The 19,822-nt window shown below is 40.3% G+C and overlaps 1 protein-coding gene across 1 annotated transcript; it reads left to right on the top strand.

The window, feature by feature from the left end:
• Positions 1–2,165: 2,165 nt before the first annotated feature.
• OTULIN (OTU deubiquitinase with linear linkage specificity) lies at positions 2,166–10,400 on the top strand. The gene is made up of 7 exons (XM_026048544.1): positions 2,166–2,285; positions 4,207–4,283; positions 4,912–5,006; positions 6,203–6,346; positions 7,067–7,192; positions 7,821–8,090; positions 9,340–10,400. The coding sequence occupies exons 2-7, from the start codon at positions 4,238–4,240 to the stop codon at positions 9,532–9,534; spliced, it is 876 nt and encodes a 291-aa protein (XP_025904329.1). The 5' UTR covers positions 2,166–2,285; positions 4,207–4,237; the 3' UTR covers positions 9,535–10,400.
• Positions 10,401–19,822: the final 9,422 nt, after the last annotated feature.

Genomic DNA, 19,822 nt, shown 5'->3' with positions numbered 1-19,822 from the left:
TGTTAGTTTTGCTATTTATCTTTTTGTATGCACAAAGCCCGAGATACTCAGTGTAGAATCTGACACCTGCAGAAGGTGACTGCTGTTGAGTTGTGTCGCCACGACCAGGAGAAGCAGGAAGGCTGCAGAAAGCAGGAGACGGACAGTGTCTTAAGAGACCCTACAACTTCAGGAGCACTCGTCTTCATCAGCAATGGAGACACTCGAGCAGAGTGCCTTGTGGGACAGTATATCGTAGCTCCAAGGAAGACACAGGCTGGGAGCTGGTGACTTTTCTTACAGGGAAGAAGGCTCTTGCTCTTCCTGAATGCTTGTGGCCGCTGAGCAAGATAATTGCCCTCAAAGCTCAGGAGGAGCTCAGCGTGCTTTTAATGACGCATCTGGGCCGTGCGGGAGCACCTGGAGGAAGCTGTGAGTGATAGCAGTGGGTAACTTTGTGCAGCAGAGAGGACAGAGGCCAACGTGACCTCATGTCTAGAGAGTTAGCTGCTTGCTGGGGGCTCAGATCTGGGGTGCTGGGGAGAGGCTGTCAAGCTTGTCTACCCCTTTGTCATGTGGGCTCTGCTGATCCTACAAGGCCAACTTGGACAGCATCAAATGTGACTAGAGAGCTCTGGGAAAGGGGAGTTGTCAGGGCCATGGGGCCCAGAGGGTTTTCTCCTTAATCCCTTCAGTGAGGAGGAAGGATACAAGGATGAGTAGAGAGAAAGAGAGTCAACAGCTGGCTGCACAGCTCATGATGGCAACAAGGATTTGGTTTCTCTGACCCTTTGTAATGAGCCCCTGTTTGAAGATTAACGTCTGGTTGGGAGAGATGAGATCGACCTAAGTGGGTCACATACATCAGTGGCAACAATCCTGACCAACCCAATAAGGAAGACTTTAAACTAGGAAAGATGTAGAGGTCCTACAATCAACAAGTCAGCCTAGAGTGGTGGCTACTTAAAGCATTTGTCTGCAGGCAAGGAAGCACCCACAAGACAAGACTGTGAGGAAACCTCCTACACTTATTCTGGGAAATGAGCCCATTGAGATGCCTCTCTGAAGTGGCTGTACGCTATGGTAGTAATACCATGGCATACACCTCACATACTAGGTGTATGGTACACATACATACCTCATATCAGGCATGTGGTGTGAGGAATGAACAGGAGGAACTGGAGATCTCTGTGCAGTTGCAAGGCTATGAGCTCATGGAGCTGTGATGGAATAGCTCATGTGACAGGAATACTGCAATATATGGGTACAGATAGGCTGCTTAGGAAGGACAGGCCAGAAGAGCAAGGAGGGAATGGTTTTATGTGAGAGAGCAGTTGTAGTGCTTGGAGCTCTACCTAGGAGGGGCTGTTGGGCTGAGTGAGCTTATGGGTAAGGATTGAGGGGCAGACTGGCATAGGTGACACTGTTGCGGGTGTTTTCTGATCGTGGGGAAAAAATGGGTACAACTGGAATAAACTCTATATTCACAGGCCCTGACCCTCCTAGGGGACTTAAGTCGTCCTGTTGGAGCTCTTCTTTACAAAGAAAGAAGGGGTAGTGGGAGGTGGGAATGTTGGGGCAACCTTGGCTGCAGTGACTGTGAGAGGGTGACATTCAGGAATTTGGGAGGAAGGCAGGGCAGGAAGCAGGACTGCAGTGTTGGACCTGAGGAGACCAAACTGTAGCCTCTTTGGGGATCTGCTTGAAAGAATCCTGTGGATAGGGCAGATTTTTCTAGAGATAAAAGAAGTCCAAGAAAGCTGGTTGATACTTAGGGTTACTAAGGATACTTGGGTTGATACTAAACTTATTGAATCCATCCCAGTGAGCAAGAAGTCAAGTGGAGGTAGCAGGAGATCTGTGTGGATGAACGAGGATCTCCTTGACAAAACCCAAGTGAAATCAAATGCAAGAAGAAAGGTGGAAGCAGGGACAGGTAACTTGGGAGGAACACAGGAATGTTGCCCAAGTATGCAGGGATGGGGCTAGGAAGGCCAAGGCCCACGTGGAGTTGAACCTGGCTAGGGGTGTCAAGGACAACAAGAAGAATAAATATAGCAGAAGCAAAAAAAGTTGGGAGAAAATGTGGGCTTGCTGCTGAATGAGGCAGCAGCCCTGCTCACTAGGGATAGAGAAAAGGGAGAGGTACTGAATGCCACTTTTATGCTGGTCTTTCCAGGTAAGACTGTCCCTCGGGATTCCTGGGTCCTGGAGAGTGGCGAGGAGTCGAGAAAGGAAGCCTTTCCTTTGCTGGAAGAGGATCGGGGTAGCAAGGCTTTTGACACTCTCCCATGAAATCCTCGCAGGCAAGTTGAGGAAGGATGGGCTAGATGTGCAGGCAGTGATGTGGCTTAAAAACTGGTTGACTGGCAGAGCTGCAAGGGTTGTGATCAGAAGTCTGGTTGGAGGTCTGTAGCTAGTGATGTGTTCCAGGAGTTGACCGTGAGCCAACAACGTGCCGAGAAGACCAGGAGTTTCCTGAGATTGGCAGCAGGTCGAGGGAGGTGATCCTTCCCCCACACTGCATCCTTGGAGATCCTCAAAGGCTGCCTGGACAGAGCCCGGGCTGCGTGTTGTAGGCAGTTCCACTTGAGCAGAGGGTTGGTCTGGATGATCTCCAGGGGTCCCTTCCAACATCAGCCATTCTGTGGCTCCATGATGCAGGGCCCGATGATGCAGCTGGTGTCTCTTGCATCCTGCTGGGGCAGGAGGAGGAGCAAAAGGGCCCGAGGATCATTCCTGGGCTGCAAAGCTGGTATTGTCAGCAAGGGCTTGGCTTCTACAACAATTTGGAAAGCCAAATAGCTGTGGGAATCCAGGCCAGCTGGAGAGAGGATCCAGACAAATGCAACTGAGGGCAGCTCATGTGGAGGGAGTGCTGCGACAGACAGGTAGGAGCTTGTCAGGAAGGGCAGGCAGGGAGGATGAGGAGGGAGCTGTCCCTGTATATGGAGCAGCAGCTTGGACGTGATCCAAGTGCAGAAGGGGCTACCTCTGCTTCCCCCTGCAGAGGCACCTCCCATCTCCAAGGGACTCTCAAACACTTGAGCCCTTTGCCCTTGAGCGGGCAAGAAGAGGCCTTTCCACGTGGAGAGCAGGTGACAAGCAGGAGCAGTATCCCGCGTGGGGAGCAGCAGAAGGTCCCAGTCCTGCCTGCCTCAGCAGGAAACTGCTCCTTGAGCTCGGCCCAGAAGTGCCTGCATGGAGGTGGCCAGGGCTTCCAGCACCGACACGAGGGAAGCTGCAGTGCAGGCATCCGGGAAAGCCAAACGGCCTGGGAAGCAGCTGTGAGGGCAGCAGGGATGGACTGCTCTGTGGTTCAGGCTTCTGCTTTGTTCCTGCTGTCCTGCCAAATAATTCAGTGGAAGCTAATGAGAAAGTCTGTAGCTTCTGCATTCGTGGTTCTGCAGATGTACTCAGCTGCTTCGTTTCTAGACTAGTGCCGTATCAAGGTGTGCTTTGTATTCTGAAGCGAAGTAGAGTTGCTGTGTGGACAGATTGCCTGTGGTTACCCAACTTGATTTCAAAACAGTTAAATTGCTGCAATACTTTGCTTGTAGTGGGTATTAATCACTGAAGTAAGTGCTGTCAGACTAATTTTGTCAACTCCCAGAAATAAGATGAGGTAATATCTACTGAAGGAACATGGACTCTGTTTTGCACTAAATACCTTTAAATGACTTCACTTAGTTTAAACAGTTGAGAATTTTTTGTGTGTTAGATCCTAAAGATGTAATCCTAAGATTGTATCCCAGAGTAACTTTTTTCCCATGTGGAAAGATTTGCTCATGTTTGAAGGATGGGCTTATTCTTTGTATTTTATAGGACTTATTATTTTCAGACTATAAGTAAGCCAAGTTCATGATTGCAGTTGAATAACAAATTACTTTTTTTTTCTCAGAGGATTTTCAAAATTATTTAATATTCTTGAAATTCTTCATAAAGAAGATTCCATTCTTCTCTAGTTTCCTAACAAACAGAATTTCAGGCAGTTGTTTGCCAAAATACCTGCCATAAATTTAAAAAAAGAGAAGGGATTAAATTTTTTTAAACTCATATCTGAGTATTTTGGGGAACTTACTTGAAAATTTATAAAACTGAGGGCACATGAAGTTCAAATCAGACTTGTAGAAAGTTATCAGTGCTTGAGTTTAGTGGTGAACAGGGGAAAAGGCCAATAACTACAAGACTTGTGGTGTTACATGAAGTGTATGAATTTTATTGCAGTGAGGAGGACATTTATCGTGATGCAGAAGAAATGGAGAGAGAGAAAATGTTGCTTGTTTGTGAGACTGGCTCTTCAGGTACATTCGACCTTTGTTTGGCATTTCAAGTGTAGTATTACAATGAGTTTTATGTGTGATGATTTAAAGCTTTTCGTTTCCAAAATGTTTTTTAATGCACTGATGTCTGTTTGCACAGTACAAGTTATTTATCAACTTTATTCAAAAGAATCAACTTTAAAAATGTAAAATGAGTTGCTGTTAGCAACTGTGTTCTTTTCTGTAGCTATAGAGAAAGCTGTATTACATATGTTCTCCCATTGCTTCTCTTATCTTCCTTTGTATTCTATGAAGATGTTATCTATCTTCTATACATGTGACTCGCAAAGGAAGAAGAGAGTAATTTTCTTCTAACACTTTTCTAAGAAAATTTCCATTATTTTTACATTAATATCTTCAAGGTGGGAAGAATAGAGAGAATTCACTATTTTTTTTGGACTATGTCATTTTTGCTGTGGTTTCTAAGAACTGGGAGATTTTTTTCCCCTCTGATACTAAAAATTATTTCGTAGCTGTAGGTTGTGCTATTCAGTCTCTCTTCAATTGGCATCAATTTTATTTTAAACAGATGGTGTGTAAGTTCTGATACTTTTCTCTGTTGCTCTGTTTCACAGTTCTCTGAATAATGCTGTGTATTCTATATTAACAGAACATAAACTAAGTGTTGCACCTGAAATGGACATCATGGAATATTGCATAAAAGAATGGAGAGGAAATACACCAGTAGCAAAACAGATGAAAAAGGTACAAGCTGGTGGGGTTTTTTTTTTTGGTTGTTGGTTTTTTTATCTTTTTTTTTTAATTGTTTTCACTTACAAGTTTAGAAGGTGATTTCCTATGGGAAAACTTTAAAAAGGAAATGTAATAGAAATATTTTCAGTGTCTAGTTTCTGAAGTGACTAGTGGCTAGCAGTTTAAAATGTGTTAGTAAAGCTCCTTGAGAGTATAGGGTTTTGATTAATACAGCTCTTCATTACCGCTTTCAGTTAGAAAGTTTTGAGCTTTTTTTTTGCCATAAAAATGGTAGGTTTGTTGCCATAAAAATGGTAATGATGATTGTCTGCTCAAGTGGCAGAGCAGATGACTGACTTTCAGAAGGAAAAGGCAGACTGAAGCTGGGGAATTGCATGACTTGGAGCTCTGTGTACAAGTTCAGGGATTTTTAATTTATATAAATTTTCATTTCTTTTTATGTTATTCTTGAGCCAGAATTGTAGAAGATAAAAAGCAGAAGCATGTAGGTTTCTTCCTTCTTTTTCCCAAAACGATACCAAAATCTAATGTTGTGTGAGTAAACATGAGCTATGGGAACATAGTTAAAATGATCCCTGTGTCACCGTCAAGAAGTTAGTAAAAGAAATTAGGGCTCTGGATCTTCTCAAGTCTGCTGAAGAGAGGCGCCAAGCTACACAAATTATATTTCAGAACTGCCTTTTCCTTTAATGACACACATGGGAGCAGCAGGGAGGAGACAAATGTGCTGAGGCATGTGTCAGGGCATTTCAGTGTAAACACAGATTTTTCCCTGCGGGAGAAAGAAACTATGTACGCCAAGCGAGTGGCTCAACTATTGCTGAAACTTCTAGAAAAGCTAAATGGGTTAACTGTGAAGATTTCAATGAGATTTCTATTCTGCAGTCAGCAAATGCCACTAGCAATTATATATTATTACTTATATTTCTTGTTAGTTTGCTGTTCGGCTGGACTGTGGTAGGTTGTGTTTTGGTGGGGAGATGAGTTTGTTTGTTTCCCCAAGCATGACTTGTGAAATAAAAGCATTTGAACTTGCAAAATGGCTTGAGGGACAGAGTCCTTTTGCCCTATCATTTGGTATATCACTTGAATCTTGATGTATTTTTCACTGTTTCTTCCTGGTGTCAGGTACCTATATCAAAATACTTTTAGCACATCAATAATATTTGGATTTTGTGTTTTCTTAGGGTTATGAAGCAGTTTCTCAAAAATTTGCATTTATAAGGAGAATACGAGGTGATAACTACTGTGCTCTCAGAGCAACCCTGTTCCAGGCGTTAAGCCAGGCTACTCAGTTGCCAAGCTGGCTGCAGAGTCAGGACTTTACTATGGTAAGTGTCAATCTTGGATCTCCTGGCAGGAGAGAAATATTGGCTCTGACCTGTTTGATAATTTTATGATCTTCTAATTTCTCTCTGCTGTATGCTTACTTCTCAAAAGCATTTAGAATTAAGAAGTAGAAGCATTCAAATTTTAAGTGCATCTCCTCTACCTATTTAAGATTTACAGTGTGATTCTTCCAACATGGAAATGAGTCCAAGTCACTTGAGTTCCCAGTTGAGCTTGACTATAATATGACTTACCTGTCAGCATTTTACCCTTTTGGATTCTTCTTTCTACATGCAGTGAATGGTTTGTATCCCACAACTTTTCTGGATTATCTCTCAGATACCTTCACATCCTTAATCTTCTGTTGATTCAGGAACATCTTCACATACACAGTCACCATCACCTGCTGTTGGAATTGAGGGAAGGCCCTGAGTATCTTAGAGGTTTAGTGTTTCCAGCACTTTTGGAAATTTTGGTATTGATTATTTTTCTTAGATTATGTGGTAGGAATAGACCAGTATTCTGACTGTTACTCAACACAACTTACAACAAGTCAATTGGTTTCAGTTATACATTCCTTAGTATTACATATGCTCAGAGTAACATACTGAGAGATCATTTTAAGGTGTGAAATATGGAAATGTATTGATTCAATAATGTTTAAGGTGATGGCTTTTCTTTTCAAGATTTTTTTGACTGCTTTCTCTTCTGTCAATTTGCAGCTTCCTGAGAAGTTGTTGAGCAGATATGACTGGATCAAACAGTGGCAGCCGAAACAAAAACTGGGCAGGAAAATGGGAGAAATAAGTGATGAAATTAAAGAATATTTAATATTATTAAGGAAAAAGGTTGGTAAAGTTTAAGGTACTTGTTTTTAGTTGCTTGCAACTAAGAAATATTTTTTTTTCCTCATGTGGTGACTTCTGCATAAGGATGCTGTATGCAGGAGGAGAGAAAAAAAAAAAAAAATCAAGGAAAGAATATCTGTTCAGATCCAGTGGAACTTTCTGGTCTTCTATAGCCTGGTTTAGCTAATCCTGGAATTAATATAGAATCTATGGAAAACTACTATATTTTAGACAGGTCTTGGTGAAGAGAATTTTGTAACATAGTAATGTTTTCCCTCTGTTATTTCTTGTGTTAATTTTAAGGAGTGATGTGTAGTCCTTTAATTAAATGCTATTGCTACCTTAAACAGTATGTGGACAGTATTTGTCTTGCTACCTTGTAGCAAACTTCCACTGTCTCCATCCTTTTTTGCTTTGGTCAAGGGTTAGCTGCTTTGCTAACCTGAGGAAAAATTAGATTGATCCAGCTTGGCTTGGCAGAGCTACAGCTGTGGAAGTATTCTAGAGTGCCTTTACAACAGATGTTTTGAAGTTAAATTCCAAGGGTCTCTACTGAAAATTCACAATTAACGGCTGTTTTCTTTTTTGCAGCTCCTGTTGGTTCATGTTGTGTGTGTTATTTTTATAGTGGAAGAATATCAGTGAACTCGAGGCTGCTAATGAGAGACAAGAAGCTTGTGAGGAATTGTTTAAAAATGAAGAGGAGGAGTACAGCCTATATGAAGCTCTGAAGTTTTTGATGCTCAACACAGCCATTGAGTTGTACAATGATGATAAAAATGGAAGGAGGGTTCCTGTCTTCTCGTGGTTGCTGTTTGCACGGGATACATCTAGCAACCCTTGTCAGTTAATGCACAATCACTTGAATCAAATTGGTCACAGTGGAGGGCTTGAACAAGTAAGGAGAGATTGTTGTCGTTAACATTTCAGGTGGAAAATCCCAAGCAGAAGAACATGATAATAGAAATGATCCAACTTTTGTTAATCCACATTTAATAATGCGGTCTCTTTTTGGGAGAAAATGTAACAGTTGTTAGTGAGGCTATGAAGGCCTTCCTTTTAAATGTTGGTTTTGTGTGCGAGATATAGTAGTTTCCTAACTGTTAATTAAACTATTTAAAAATACCAATCTTAAAAGATAGCACTGTCTGGTTATGAAGGACAAGCCCATGTAAAGTGCATACACCTGGTGAATTCTGATGAATGAAGGGCACTTACTGCCTGAAACTTCGGAAAAGTGATGTGCTTGTCACCAAAAACCAACAAAGCAAAAAAAAAAAAAAAAAAAAAAAAAAAAATCACCTCAGGGGTTCTCAAATATTAAAGATTCTAGAAACATCATTTAAAAAAATCCAGTTAAGACATTGCCAGTACTGTTTTGCTTATCTTTATCAGCTTAAATTTCTGGTGACTCTAGCATTGATGAGAGAGGCCGCTGCTCTTATCACTACTGCATGAACTGATGGTTTGCAAAGGTCAAGCTGGAGTGCTGCTTATCAGTGGCGACTTTCTTCAATGCAATTTTGTCAGTAAGCGATGTTTTTACAGGATATCCACTGGCCAGTGCTGTTTCTTTCAACAATATTCATTGTGAATTATTTAGAACAGGATGTGCTTGTCGTAACAGAGACAAGTTTTTTCCCATCTTGCTCTGAATTCTCTCTGCTGATATAGATAGGCTTAGTGAGCACTTTCTGTCTGCTCTGTGTGTGAACGAGAGAATTCAGAGTGCTTCTTAATGGCTCGTGACCTGAAACATGTTGAGTTTGGTAACTTAGTGGGGTTAAATACTGTTCTAAGTTAATGTCCCTTTTTATTTCTATTTTTTGTGGCAGTGGAGAAGAGTTATCCAGTACAAATTAGCTTTTGGTTTGATGCTATTGCAGTGTCTGAAGAGCTCTGCATCAAAAGGCATGGTATCTTAGAAGAGGTATTGAGGCAGCAAGTTAAGAATTGCTAGAGTAACTGAGGTACTGAACTAGAGATGCTGGCACATATACATTCTCTCATTTTTCTTATTTTTCTTCAAGTGTTTAGTTTCTTCATAAACTTTGTAGTGGTAGAAATTATTTTGTTTTAAGAGAAACGACTCATAAAAAAGATAAGGTTAATTTTACAATTTTTACTTCCCCTTTTTTCTCGTGTAGGTGGAAATGTTTCTCCTCGCTTATACCCTGCGGTACACCATCCAAGTCTATCGATTGTATAAATACAGTACTGATGAATTCATCACACTTTATCCAAATGACCCGGAGGAGGACTGGCCTGTGGTGACTCTCATAACTGAGGATGACAGACATTATAACATTCCAGTCGGAACGTGCCAAGAGACTGTGTTGTAAGAGACAGATTTGTGCTGGTTTGAAATAGGATGATGATACGTTGTAAAGTCTACGGCAGCTAGAAATTCGTGTTACAGAAGCTTACATCTGAACCAAAACACTGAACAAATCTTAAGGAATAACTGACTGAGGCAGATTTTTTTTCCAATAAGTTTCTTGGTTTTGTTGTTATTGCCTGTATTTTTTTTTTTTTTGTGGAGATTTACAGTTTCCATATCTGAAGGGAATCCCAAAATTACAGGTTCTTTTCTTCAAGAAAGTAGGCCAGACTCTGTTGCAAGAGATCAGGTGACCTTCTCTTTTTGCAGCTAATTAGATAATGATGAGTTGAAATTTCTGCAGAGGGAAATTAACTGTATCCTGGCTTATTTCTTTAGAGCTGTTTAGAAGCAGTTTGTCTACTTGGCCCTTAGGAAGCGATAAAATTCTTTTACAGTTGTAACATAAAACCATGGGAGACATTAGCTTCCAAGAGAAATGTTTGTTAGATATTTCCTAATGCTTTGGGGGTTGTTCAGACATTAAAATATATTTTATTTAGAAGCTAAGTATGTGCTGCATTGAAAATGGAGAGCAGCTTTTTACCCCTTTCAGCCTTTGCATTCAAATATCTTGAAGGGAATGGCATGCAAAATTCCAGATTCTGCTGTTTTAAAATGAACTTAATTTTTTATTGTGAGAGACTTACACAACATGAATGTGTATCCACTACGTGGTAAAATGTGTTTTAGGCACATTTAATGAGAGGTATCATGCTCTTAAGTGTGATAACATTTATCGTGTTATCTGCAGCTTTTAAAGTGACTAAAGTGACTGGTCTTTTACATTGAAATGGTTCTGGAAGTCACAGGAAAGAAAAATAAACCAGCTTATTTTGGAGTACTTTGTTTCTGTGTGGGTGGGGTTTTTTGTTTTGTTTGTTTGTTTTTTCACTGGTTTTGTTTTTTGGGGGGATTTAACTTTGAAATACTTCTTAAAGAGAGTTATTTCATGAAAGCTGCAGAGCCTAATGCATTTAAAAAAAATGTAATCATCAACGTTCTGCTTGTTTGTGGATACTCACAAAATTCTCTGAATTATTGTTATCAAAGTAACACCGTAGGAGGAAAAAACCCTAGAACATTTGCAACTTGCTGAAATTTGATAGGAAAGTTTTCTTCTTGTTAAGTCTTATTTTTGTGATTAAGCAAACTGCTTAAACAACATCTTAAGTATTCAGAGGAGTGGGTTATTTAAACATTTTTTAGGGCTTAGGCTTGCAATCATTCGGCATGTGTGATTCACATACTTGGCATGAATATTTATCTGAGTGACAGGGACTGAGCACAAGGTCTATGAAAACTTCTGAGTTGCTTTACTGTGTCTGCAGGAACCTCACTACCTGCAATGGCAGAAAAATGCCCCCCCCTTTTTTTTTTTTTTTTTTTTTTTTTTTTTTTTTTTTTTTTGCTATGGAGCCGCATAGTTCTGTTACCTAACTTATGTATCAAATATAAAATCAACAGCTACAGCAGGTTCTTTCCCAGCTGGAGTAATTTAATGGATGCGTACTGCCCTTAAACTTTCATGTGCATTTGACTGGTTGAAATTTTACTGATGACTTGCATAGTCAGTAAAACAAAGGAAAAAGTGAAAGCAAGTGATGGAAGGGAATGGAGATCAGACCTGTTCCGCCCAGCCCGCTCTCCTCCCCAGTGTCTGTGAGTCTACAGGTGAGCAAATTACAGGTTTCCAACAGCTGCTGTATCTCACGACCAAAGCACAAAGCTACACAAGCTTTTCCTGGCATCTGGCTTGCTTTGATAGGCACCTTCCAGTTCTCAAATACAGTAATATCTGAGCTGCCAGGTTCACAGAGACTTCAAAACTCACTGTGATGTTGCAGTTGATAATTTTTTTTCTGGAGGAAAAAAAAACAGTGCTTCTATTTTAAACCCATTTTTTCTATTCATGCTTAGACTGCTCTGTTACATCCAGCTCTGATATGTTTTAGAGAGAAGGAAGTATCCATCCATACAGCCTCCTTTGAGATACTAACTATAAACATGCTAGCTTCTGTTGTAGACTTCATGCTTTTTAATTGCTTTCTGAAAAACATGAAGTTATTTCTCACTAAGCATACTTCTTGCTTTTCTGCAAAGATTAAATAAAAGTTACCTGCTAGTTTATTTAACAACCTTCTTGCCACTTTTGGATAGACTTTCTCGTCTCACAAAAGAAAACAAGACTTGGACACCTGAAGTCGGAACTGCCTAGTTGTGTCAAGAGAAACAATGTGGCCTGACATAATATCCTTTGGTTCCTTAGTAAGAGGTTTTGAACTCTTGTGGCAGGTATTCCCCAGCACTCCTCTGTTCATGGAAGGTCACAACCTCTCCAGGGTCCGGGAAACCGAGGTCCAGATGATCTTCGGGCTTGGCCTCTGGTGAAATGGGGAGGTGTTTGACTCGAGCTGGCAGGCTCCTTCAAGCAGGTGAGTCACTGCTTGCCACAGTTTGTGGGACAGCAGCAAGACCTATCACTAGGTACCACTGAGGGAGAAGAGTGTGAGATGGGGATGGACCTGCTCAAATGTCCTTATTTAGATACTAAGGAAGGAAGGGGCAGGAGGAGAGGGAGCACTTGATTTGTACACACGCTGCAGAGCTCTGTTCATCATCAAACTACTCTAATATGTAACCTGTTACACAGACTCTGCATCTAGATGTCTCCCAGACAGAACCAGCCTTGCTTCTCGGGTTATATTCATTGGCAGGAGAGGGCTAAAAATGTTTTAACATGACCATATGTGTTTTATGAAGGCTCAATTTCTTTGGTAAAGATGACTTCAGTAAGCATGTTCCGGAAGTTGACCACTTACTGAATGTCTGTTTTGGGACATGGACTAGTATGCTCTAGCCAGAGGGATTGCAAAAGCATTTCTCCTTGTAAATTTGTTGGGAAGAAGGGAAGAAGAACCACAATCTGAGCATTGAAGAGAGAAAGCGGGGGGGGCGGGGAAGTATGTTACCTTCAGTTTGCTGCAGCAGAAGGCTGCTGTGAGGGCCTGTAGTGCATCAGCCTATGTACATGCTCTTCAGTGACCAAACTTTCTATAGTCTGAGAATCTCTTGACCTGCTTGCCCAAAGCTTGATGAAATAAATGAGATCTCATTTAATTCCATCACAGCACAAATTATCCTATTTCCGTAAGTTGCATGTTTTGGCTACTGTTGTCTATTTCTTTTTTCCCTTCCTAGAATTGAATAAATTTGGGAACATTCACTGCTTACTGGGACTGGTCAGAATTTTGATACCATCCTTGTTAGACTTGATGTGCATGCGTGCATCTCCATATATCAAGAAATCAACTGCTGTAATAATCTCACACCGTTTTTTCTCTTTTTTTTTTTGTTTGTTTGTGTGTGTCGGGTTCACAGAATATTCACCGAAGATGCTCGCTTTCCAGTCTACAGTTTATACCCAGTACTAATTCTCAATATTTATGTGACTTTGCAGAGACTTGGAATTAATTTTGGGGGATCGAAGCTGGGATGGGTGTGTACCAGCAGATGTCACTGCAGGCAAGAGAGAGAAATGAGGGAAAACCCATGGAGACTTCATAGCTCTACTGCTGTGTCCTTAGTGGGTGGGATGATTCCTCCTCAGCTCGGGATACTTGCAGGACACTTTCCTTTCAAAGGGGCAAGGAGGAATGAATCTACTGGTTTTTTGCTTTGGAGCTACAAGCATTGACAATATTTAAATGTAAATCATAGAGCAAGACCAAAACACTTTTTCTCATCTACTTGTTATGAAAGATACTGCTTTAGCAGCATAATTTAGCAGCTCAGGAACTCATATGAAATTGCATGTTAATTAAATTTAATGGCAGATAGGTATGTGAAGGAGCTTTTGCAGATGTGTGGGGTGTTGTGAAATGAGTTTTTATTTCCTTATTTTTTGTCTTCAAGGAGGGAAATTGGCCGTAGTTCTTCATCCTACTGAATGCTGAGTAGCCTATCTGCATATATATCTTGAATTAGAACTTGCTAGTACGGGTTGGTGTTTCTTCTTATCATTTTTTTGCTTGTTTAAAGTATCTGTTGGTCTTCATTTTCATCCAAACTTTCAGATGCTGTATGGACCTTTTCGAATCATCTTAGCCAGGTATGGTGCAAAGCAGTTCTATGATCTAGAAACTTACTTGAGATGTAATACAAAAATCTTGAATGCTATTTCTATGCTAGCTTACTATTTTAATGTAAGCATAATATAGCAAAAATGTATGTTAAGAACAAATGAGATTGAATTCTCAGATTGTCTGAAAACAAATAACTTTTTAAAAGTTCATTATCATATTTGTGCGTGCACAGTGTGCATTTTATTTTTACATTATTAGACTGAAAAAAACTGGTTCTGGTTCCAAATGTTTTATGAAAATTTAAATATATTTTAAATTAAAGAAATCCAGGAATAATATTTTATTAATGCTTATACTGTTGTTCATGAGTTGCAGGGATGAGAAAGATAATCTCTAGCTGAAAGGAATGCATTGAGTTTAAACTGCTGCTTTAGATTTATGGATGTAACCCTAACAGGTTATATCTTCAGAGAAGGAGCACTCACTGGAGAGCTGCTGCACTCTTTGTGTTTCTTGGTGCTACCTTTTTGTTTTTAGTGTGGAGAAAACAACAGCATCTGCAGCACCGATGACCATAGGAGAACTAAGACTGTCTCAATGAACTTTCTTAATACCTCCTCTTGAATAGACTCACATTTTTTCCACAGTATTGCATAACATCTTGACCTTTGTTTTTGCAGAGCCAAAGAGCCGTCTGTTTTGTTCAAAGAGTGGTTCTGCTGGGCTGAAAGTATCCACTTGAGCGAGAGGCTGCGTCTTGCCTCTTTCCTGGCATGCTCATTTCGCAAGCTTTTCTTTCTGCCTCTTGTTTACAAAGGTAGGTTTCTGGGTTAGAGTGTAATGAGCTGCTTCAAGAGAGCACTTGTATTTGGAAGGTCTGTGCTCCTTCCAGCAGGTTGGCAAGCAGAAGTTGTAGAAGTTTCTGCACTCACCTGAGCTTGTCTTTCGAATTAATATTAGCTATGGGGGGCAGAAAAATTGCTCTTTTGGGGCCAGGGCTGACCGGCTTAGCTAACAGGATGAAAAAATAAGGTGAAAGGGAATATTTAAAACTACAACAACAACAACCAAACCTTAGTTATGTAGAAGTTTTCTTCCCTTGGATTAAGTTGCACTTGCCTAATGAGATGGTCCACACTTTCTCTTATTGTGTGTCCAAGAACCAGACCTTATGAGCACATTCCCAGAAAACACTGGTGGAGGTGTGGAATATCACTGGCCTTCTCTGCACAGCCTGCAGATTTTCCTGTAGGGGCAAGGGCAGGATGCTTAAATAGCTGCTTTTTATATCTAATAATGTAGATGTAGAAATGTATCTAATGTAGAATGTAGAAATGTTTCTTTCAGACTTTGGAGTGCTCCATGGTGTGTGTTTGATTTAGCGATGTTTGCAGCCCTCTGAAGAGCTCTCTCCTCCCTCGGTCATGCTGGGGTTTGCTTCGTCAAATCATGACAGAAACAAGATATTTCTTTTAAGCAAATAACTGGGATTGTAGAGGCACCTTGTAAAGGTGGTAGAGAGCTGGAAATGTTTTGAAAGGGAGGAAAGGCATGGAAAAGCTGGAACAATGCTTAGGGTTGCTGGAAGCAAATCTATGACAGTTTCCAAAGCCATCCCCTGTGGACACTCAAAAGCATTCCTGCATTTCCCTCATGACCACCTCACGCATGCACGCTTCATTCCACTTGATCTGCCTTCACAGGGAGAAGGTGGAAGTAGAAGCGGAGGTAGATGTTCATAGAAAGCTTGGACAATAACAGTGCTTTGGCAAAGTGGGATAACAGGTGTGTAAGATCAACAACTACTAAGACAGTTGTTTTGCACAAGGGACTACATTCTCATCAGCAGGCCTTGGAAGCCAAACATGCTTCCTCACTGAGTGTTGCACTGGGCAGGCCTCGCACAGAGCAATCTCAATTATTATATTTATTTTTTTAAGTGTAGATTTGGGAGCAGTAGCACTAGGGAAAATTCTCTGCTGTTAATGAGATACAGGAAAATGCCCCACCTTTTAAGTAACATGTAGGAAGGCTGTTTACTTTTCCACGGCTGCTTTCTTTTCTCATATAGAGAATTAATTACTACTTGACTTTCTTATGGGTGCTGTCTTTATCAGCAGCCACTCCTACACTTTGCTCTTTCTCCTGATGTGTCTGTGCCATGTCACAGAATGATATTTGTCCTGGTCATCTGATCCATCACTCTGCAGTGCTGCCCATTCAGGCAAGTATGAGAGGTGGGAGGAGGTTTCTGAAGGCTCAAGGCTCAGTTAGCTCCTGTCACATGTGTGTGGCTTTTTCTCAGCCACCAGAAGGGATTTGCAGGCTGACTACACTGGTTTATCATTGCTGTTGTGGAGTAAGAAATTGCATCAAGAGTTGTTGCATAGTGGAAATTAATAGTGAAAAGGAGCTAAAGGGATACTATGAGAAAATGGAAGGTGTTCTGGTTTTGTATGGTATCTGGCTGTGGCTGAAGACTTTCTTCTTGTCAGTGCCTTTTGACAGAATGAGCTGGATTACATTTCGGTTACCCCATGGAGGCAAGAGCAAAGTGTCCTCATTAATAATGGAGGAACTGTTGGAGAAATTGCAGGAAAGAGCAGCTCTTCCAAGGCAGAGAGGAAGGTTTACTGATGCTGAGGAGAGAGAAGGGAAGGGAGAGCAGACCTTAAAAGATGTATATGAAGATGGATAATTGATAATGCTATTCGCCATTGTACTGAATTTTTAATGTTTTATTTACACTATGACCCTTTTCTGCTTGAGGAAGGAAAAATAAAGCCTAGGTTATCTCAGAAGAGAAAGCTTAGTTTGAGAAAGCCAGGCTGACTGCATGTGATTTTTTTTTTTTTTTTTTTTTTCCCTCTCTATTTGCATTCTTTGGTCTTAGTGAATCTGCTCAGACATAAGTAGAATGGCAATAATCCTCATTCCTCTTTTGCAAACAAGCTCTGTCCTTCCAAGCTGGGAGGATGTTGACTTGCTCATCTCTGTCATTACAAGGATGGCGTCGTACACCTGTGTTGGGCTGTGCTCCTGATTCAGAGCTGCTTGCCCAAAAACCTAGTGTGTTGTGAATGGGAGCAGATGGAGATAAAGGAGGGGTGGTGGACCTGCCTGAGGAAGCAAAGGAATCTTTGTCATCTTTCTCCTTCTCTGAGGAAAAATCAATAAATAAAAATAAAACTCACAAAACCCAGAAACCTACTTTATTATTTATTATTATTTATTATTATTTATTATTATTTATTATTATTTATTATTATTTATTATTATTTATTATTATTTATTATTATTTATTATTATTTATTATTATTTATTATTATTTATTAGTTTATTTTTAATGGCCTTAAGCCAAACCAGGTCTCCGTGGGGAGAGCTGCACCAAGTCAGACTATGTTGATTGCAAGTGGTTGTGGGAAGGTTGTGTTGGGTCCCAGCAGTTCATGGCTGTGCTTTGTCTGAAATAAGAAAGGTTTGGGACCCTAAAGCAGGCAGAGCATTAGGGATAGAGGATATTGAAGATTTGCAGCCTGCCTAGAATTGAAAATGTTATCTGACTTATTTTATGCTGTGAAGAAGTTGAACTTCGCTCATAGGGCTTTGAGTCTGACCCCATGGGTGCTATAGACTACTGCAAAGAACGCCAGCAGGTTCCTTGGGGATTTGTTGCAGATAGGCATAAGGCCCTATCTTCATGCCTTAAGAACTCACTGTTTTTAAAGAGCTATTAAGTGTAGTATCAGGAGAGAGATTTAAGATAGTAGCCATATATTGCACATTTTCTCTGGCTCAGACTGGCTCCAGCTTAGTCACTCAGGAGTTCTCAAGGAATATGTTCCTCAAAATCAAACACTAAACATTTTTGGTAAAAGAGTTCTTTTCTAGGCTTTGTAAGAGATCTTCTGGTGTCTTGCTGGATGGGAGGAAGAGCCATTTCTCCAGACCTAATGCAAACCTTGCTCTCCTTCAAGTGCAAAATGTCTGTTGAATGGGAGTAATAAAGATTTTGGATTTGTTACGGAAAAACTATTCTGCCTAAGCAAATAGCATGTTACAAGTCCTAGTGCCTTTGCAGAAATAAAGACCTTGCCATACATGGTTTTATGGATACTCTTGGATTTCATTAACTTCAAGTTAAGACCTTGCAGTTGGCAGCATCATACTCATAATTCAAAAACAACTTGTGTGTTGGATTAACTTCTCACCAGGAGGTGTGTTTCTCAACAGGAGGAATGTTTTTACTTCTTTACTCCAAGTAAGAGGAGTACTTTAGATCATATCAGATTATAAGTATTAAGAAAACAGGAGCAATCAAAATCGTATGCAAAGTGTTAGAACTTTACTTAGAGTAATAAGAATATGAAAGCTCTTAGACAATATTGGACCAAAAATCCAGAAAAGTAAAGCATAGATGATTCTTTTTGACAATGCCAAAACATACACCTCTCTGTTACATACATAAACAGCACACAATTTTAATGCAACATGTACTTTTATACTTGCTGACTGTAGCCACTTAAAAGTAAGACTGTACGAAGTTTTTACCTTGATTGGTTTCTCTAAAGTTTAAAGAAAACACGTTTAAAGCAAAACAAAGCATTTGTTAAAGATCAGACTGATGTTTTACAGAATACTTTTTTTTTAAATTACAAAATACTTTTGCAAATTACAGAATACTTTTTTTTAAGATATATCAACTGGAATTCTACAAATATGACATAAAATGATGCATGAGATAACTTTCCTTTTAAATTCTAGGATCCCTGTACTTTAGTTCCAAATGGTGCTCTGACTTGACACCTACAGTCCTTGAAAAATTGGCTTGTTTAAGTAGTCAGGGATTGCTATTAGGCGTACTGCTTTGTAAAAGACAACTTTATTCTGAAAGAAATTGAAATATCTGATATGGAAAGATAATTTGAAAGAAAACCAAACTTTTTGCCTAGTTCTCAGATATTACCCTTCCCTAATTCTCTGTAAGATAAAGATTTCTTTATCTTTATCTTTCTTTATTTCTTTATCTTACAGAACTGATCCAAAAAACACAGAGTTCTTTCTCTAGAAAAAGGTGTAAACAGAGTTGACCTTAATCTTGGTGTTAATGCAGTATTCGAGAAATGAGGTTGGCAACTGCCCTTGACCCTTTGCATTTGGTAAGTCTGATGATAACAGAACAAAACTTTGCCCAGCAGAGTTCTGTGCTCAGAAGGCTCAGGTGCTGAAGACAAGAGTCCTCCCCCACTTTAAGCAAGAGGCTTGAGATTTTTTGTTGCCATTTATTAGGATGCTGCTTCCAGACACTGCTTCCTATCCCTAATTTTAAAATTATTTCCTTTAAACTAAAAGCAAGTCAATTTTAGAGAACTCAAAGGCACAGTTATAACATTTAAATATGAATTCAGTGTGTATGTATAGGCATTTCTGTGGCACTGCTCCCTGTGGTATCCAAGCACTTCACCAGCACTTCATTAGTAAACTTCAAGCACCTCTGCAGTGAAACTGTGATGAGGCTGTCTGTTGGGGAGCCAACACAACTGTGTTGTTGCTTTGCAAATGATAATGTCTTTGATTCTGAAGAACTTGGTCAAAGCTGCCTTGAGCCTCTTTACTGAGACTGCATCTCTTTCAAGATACTTTCTATGAGGCACTTCTGTACAATCTGTTTTGACTTTGTGGTTTCTTGCTGTGGAGCTAGAGCTGGTTCTTGACTTCTGCTCTGCTCTCCCTCAACCTTTACAGTTTGCAACCTTTACAGTACATTTTGGCCAAGATGAAGAGAGTAGGATGGATGAAAGTTGCTTCTTTCTCCATTGCAAAAGGTGGGGTGAAGTTTGCTGTCCTTTGTTTTCCGATCACCGTAGAGTCTGGATTTATCTGGTGCCGGTAACGCTGCCTGATGACCTTTAAAGGTTAGTGAACCTTTCCCCGAAGACGATAGGCAGAGTAATCATGGTTCTCTCTGCCAGCTCCCTCTCCCCAGCACTCCCAGAAGCTTTTGGGCTGCTGTAGCTGACTCAAGGATTTCTCAAAGCTCAGGAACGCTGCTCAGCTGTGCTGCCCAAGTACCATTAAGCACATTTCGTCTATTCTGCCAAGCAGAAAAGAGCCCTTGATTTTTCAGCTCTGACTCCAGCATGGCTTGCTCTGACCTATGGCATT

The sequence above is a fragment of the Nothoprocta perdicaria genome, unplaced genomic scaffold, assembly GCF_003342845.1.
Source record: "Nothoprocta perdicaria isolate Ctin4 unplaced genomic scaffold, notPer1 scaffold_55, whole genome shotgun sequence".
In the NCBI taxonomy this organism is placed as follows: domain Eukaryota; kingdom Metazoa; phylum Chordata; class Aves; order Tinamiformes; family Tinamidae; genus Nothoprocta; species Nothoprocta perdicaria.
This window is presented reverse-complemented; position numbering and strand designations above follow the sequence as displayed.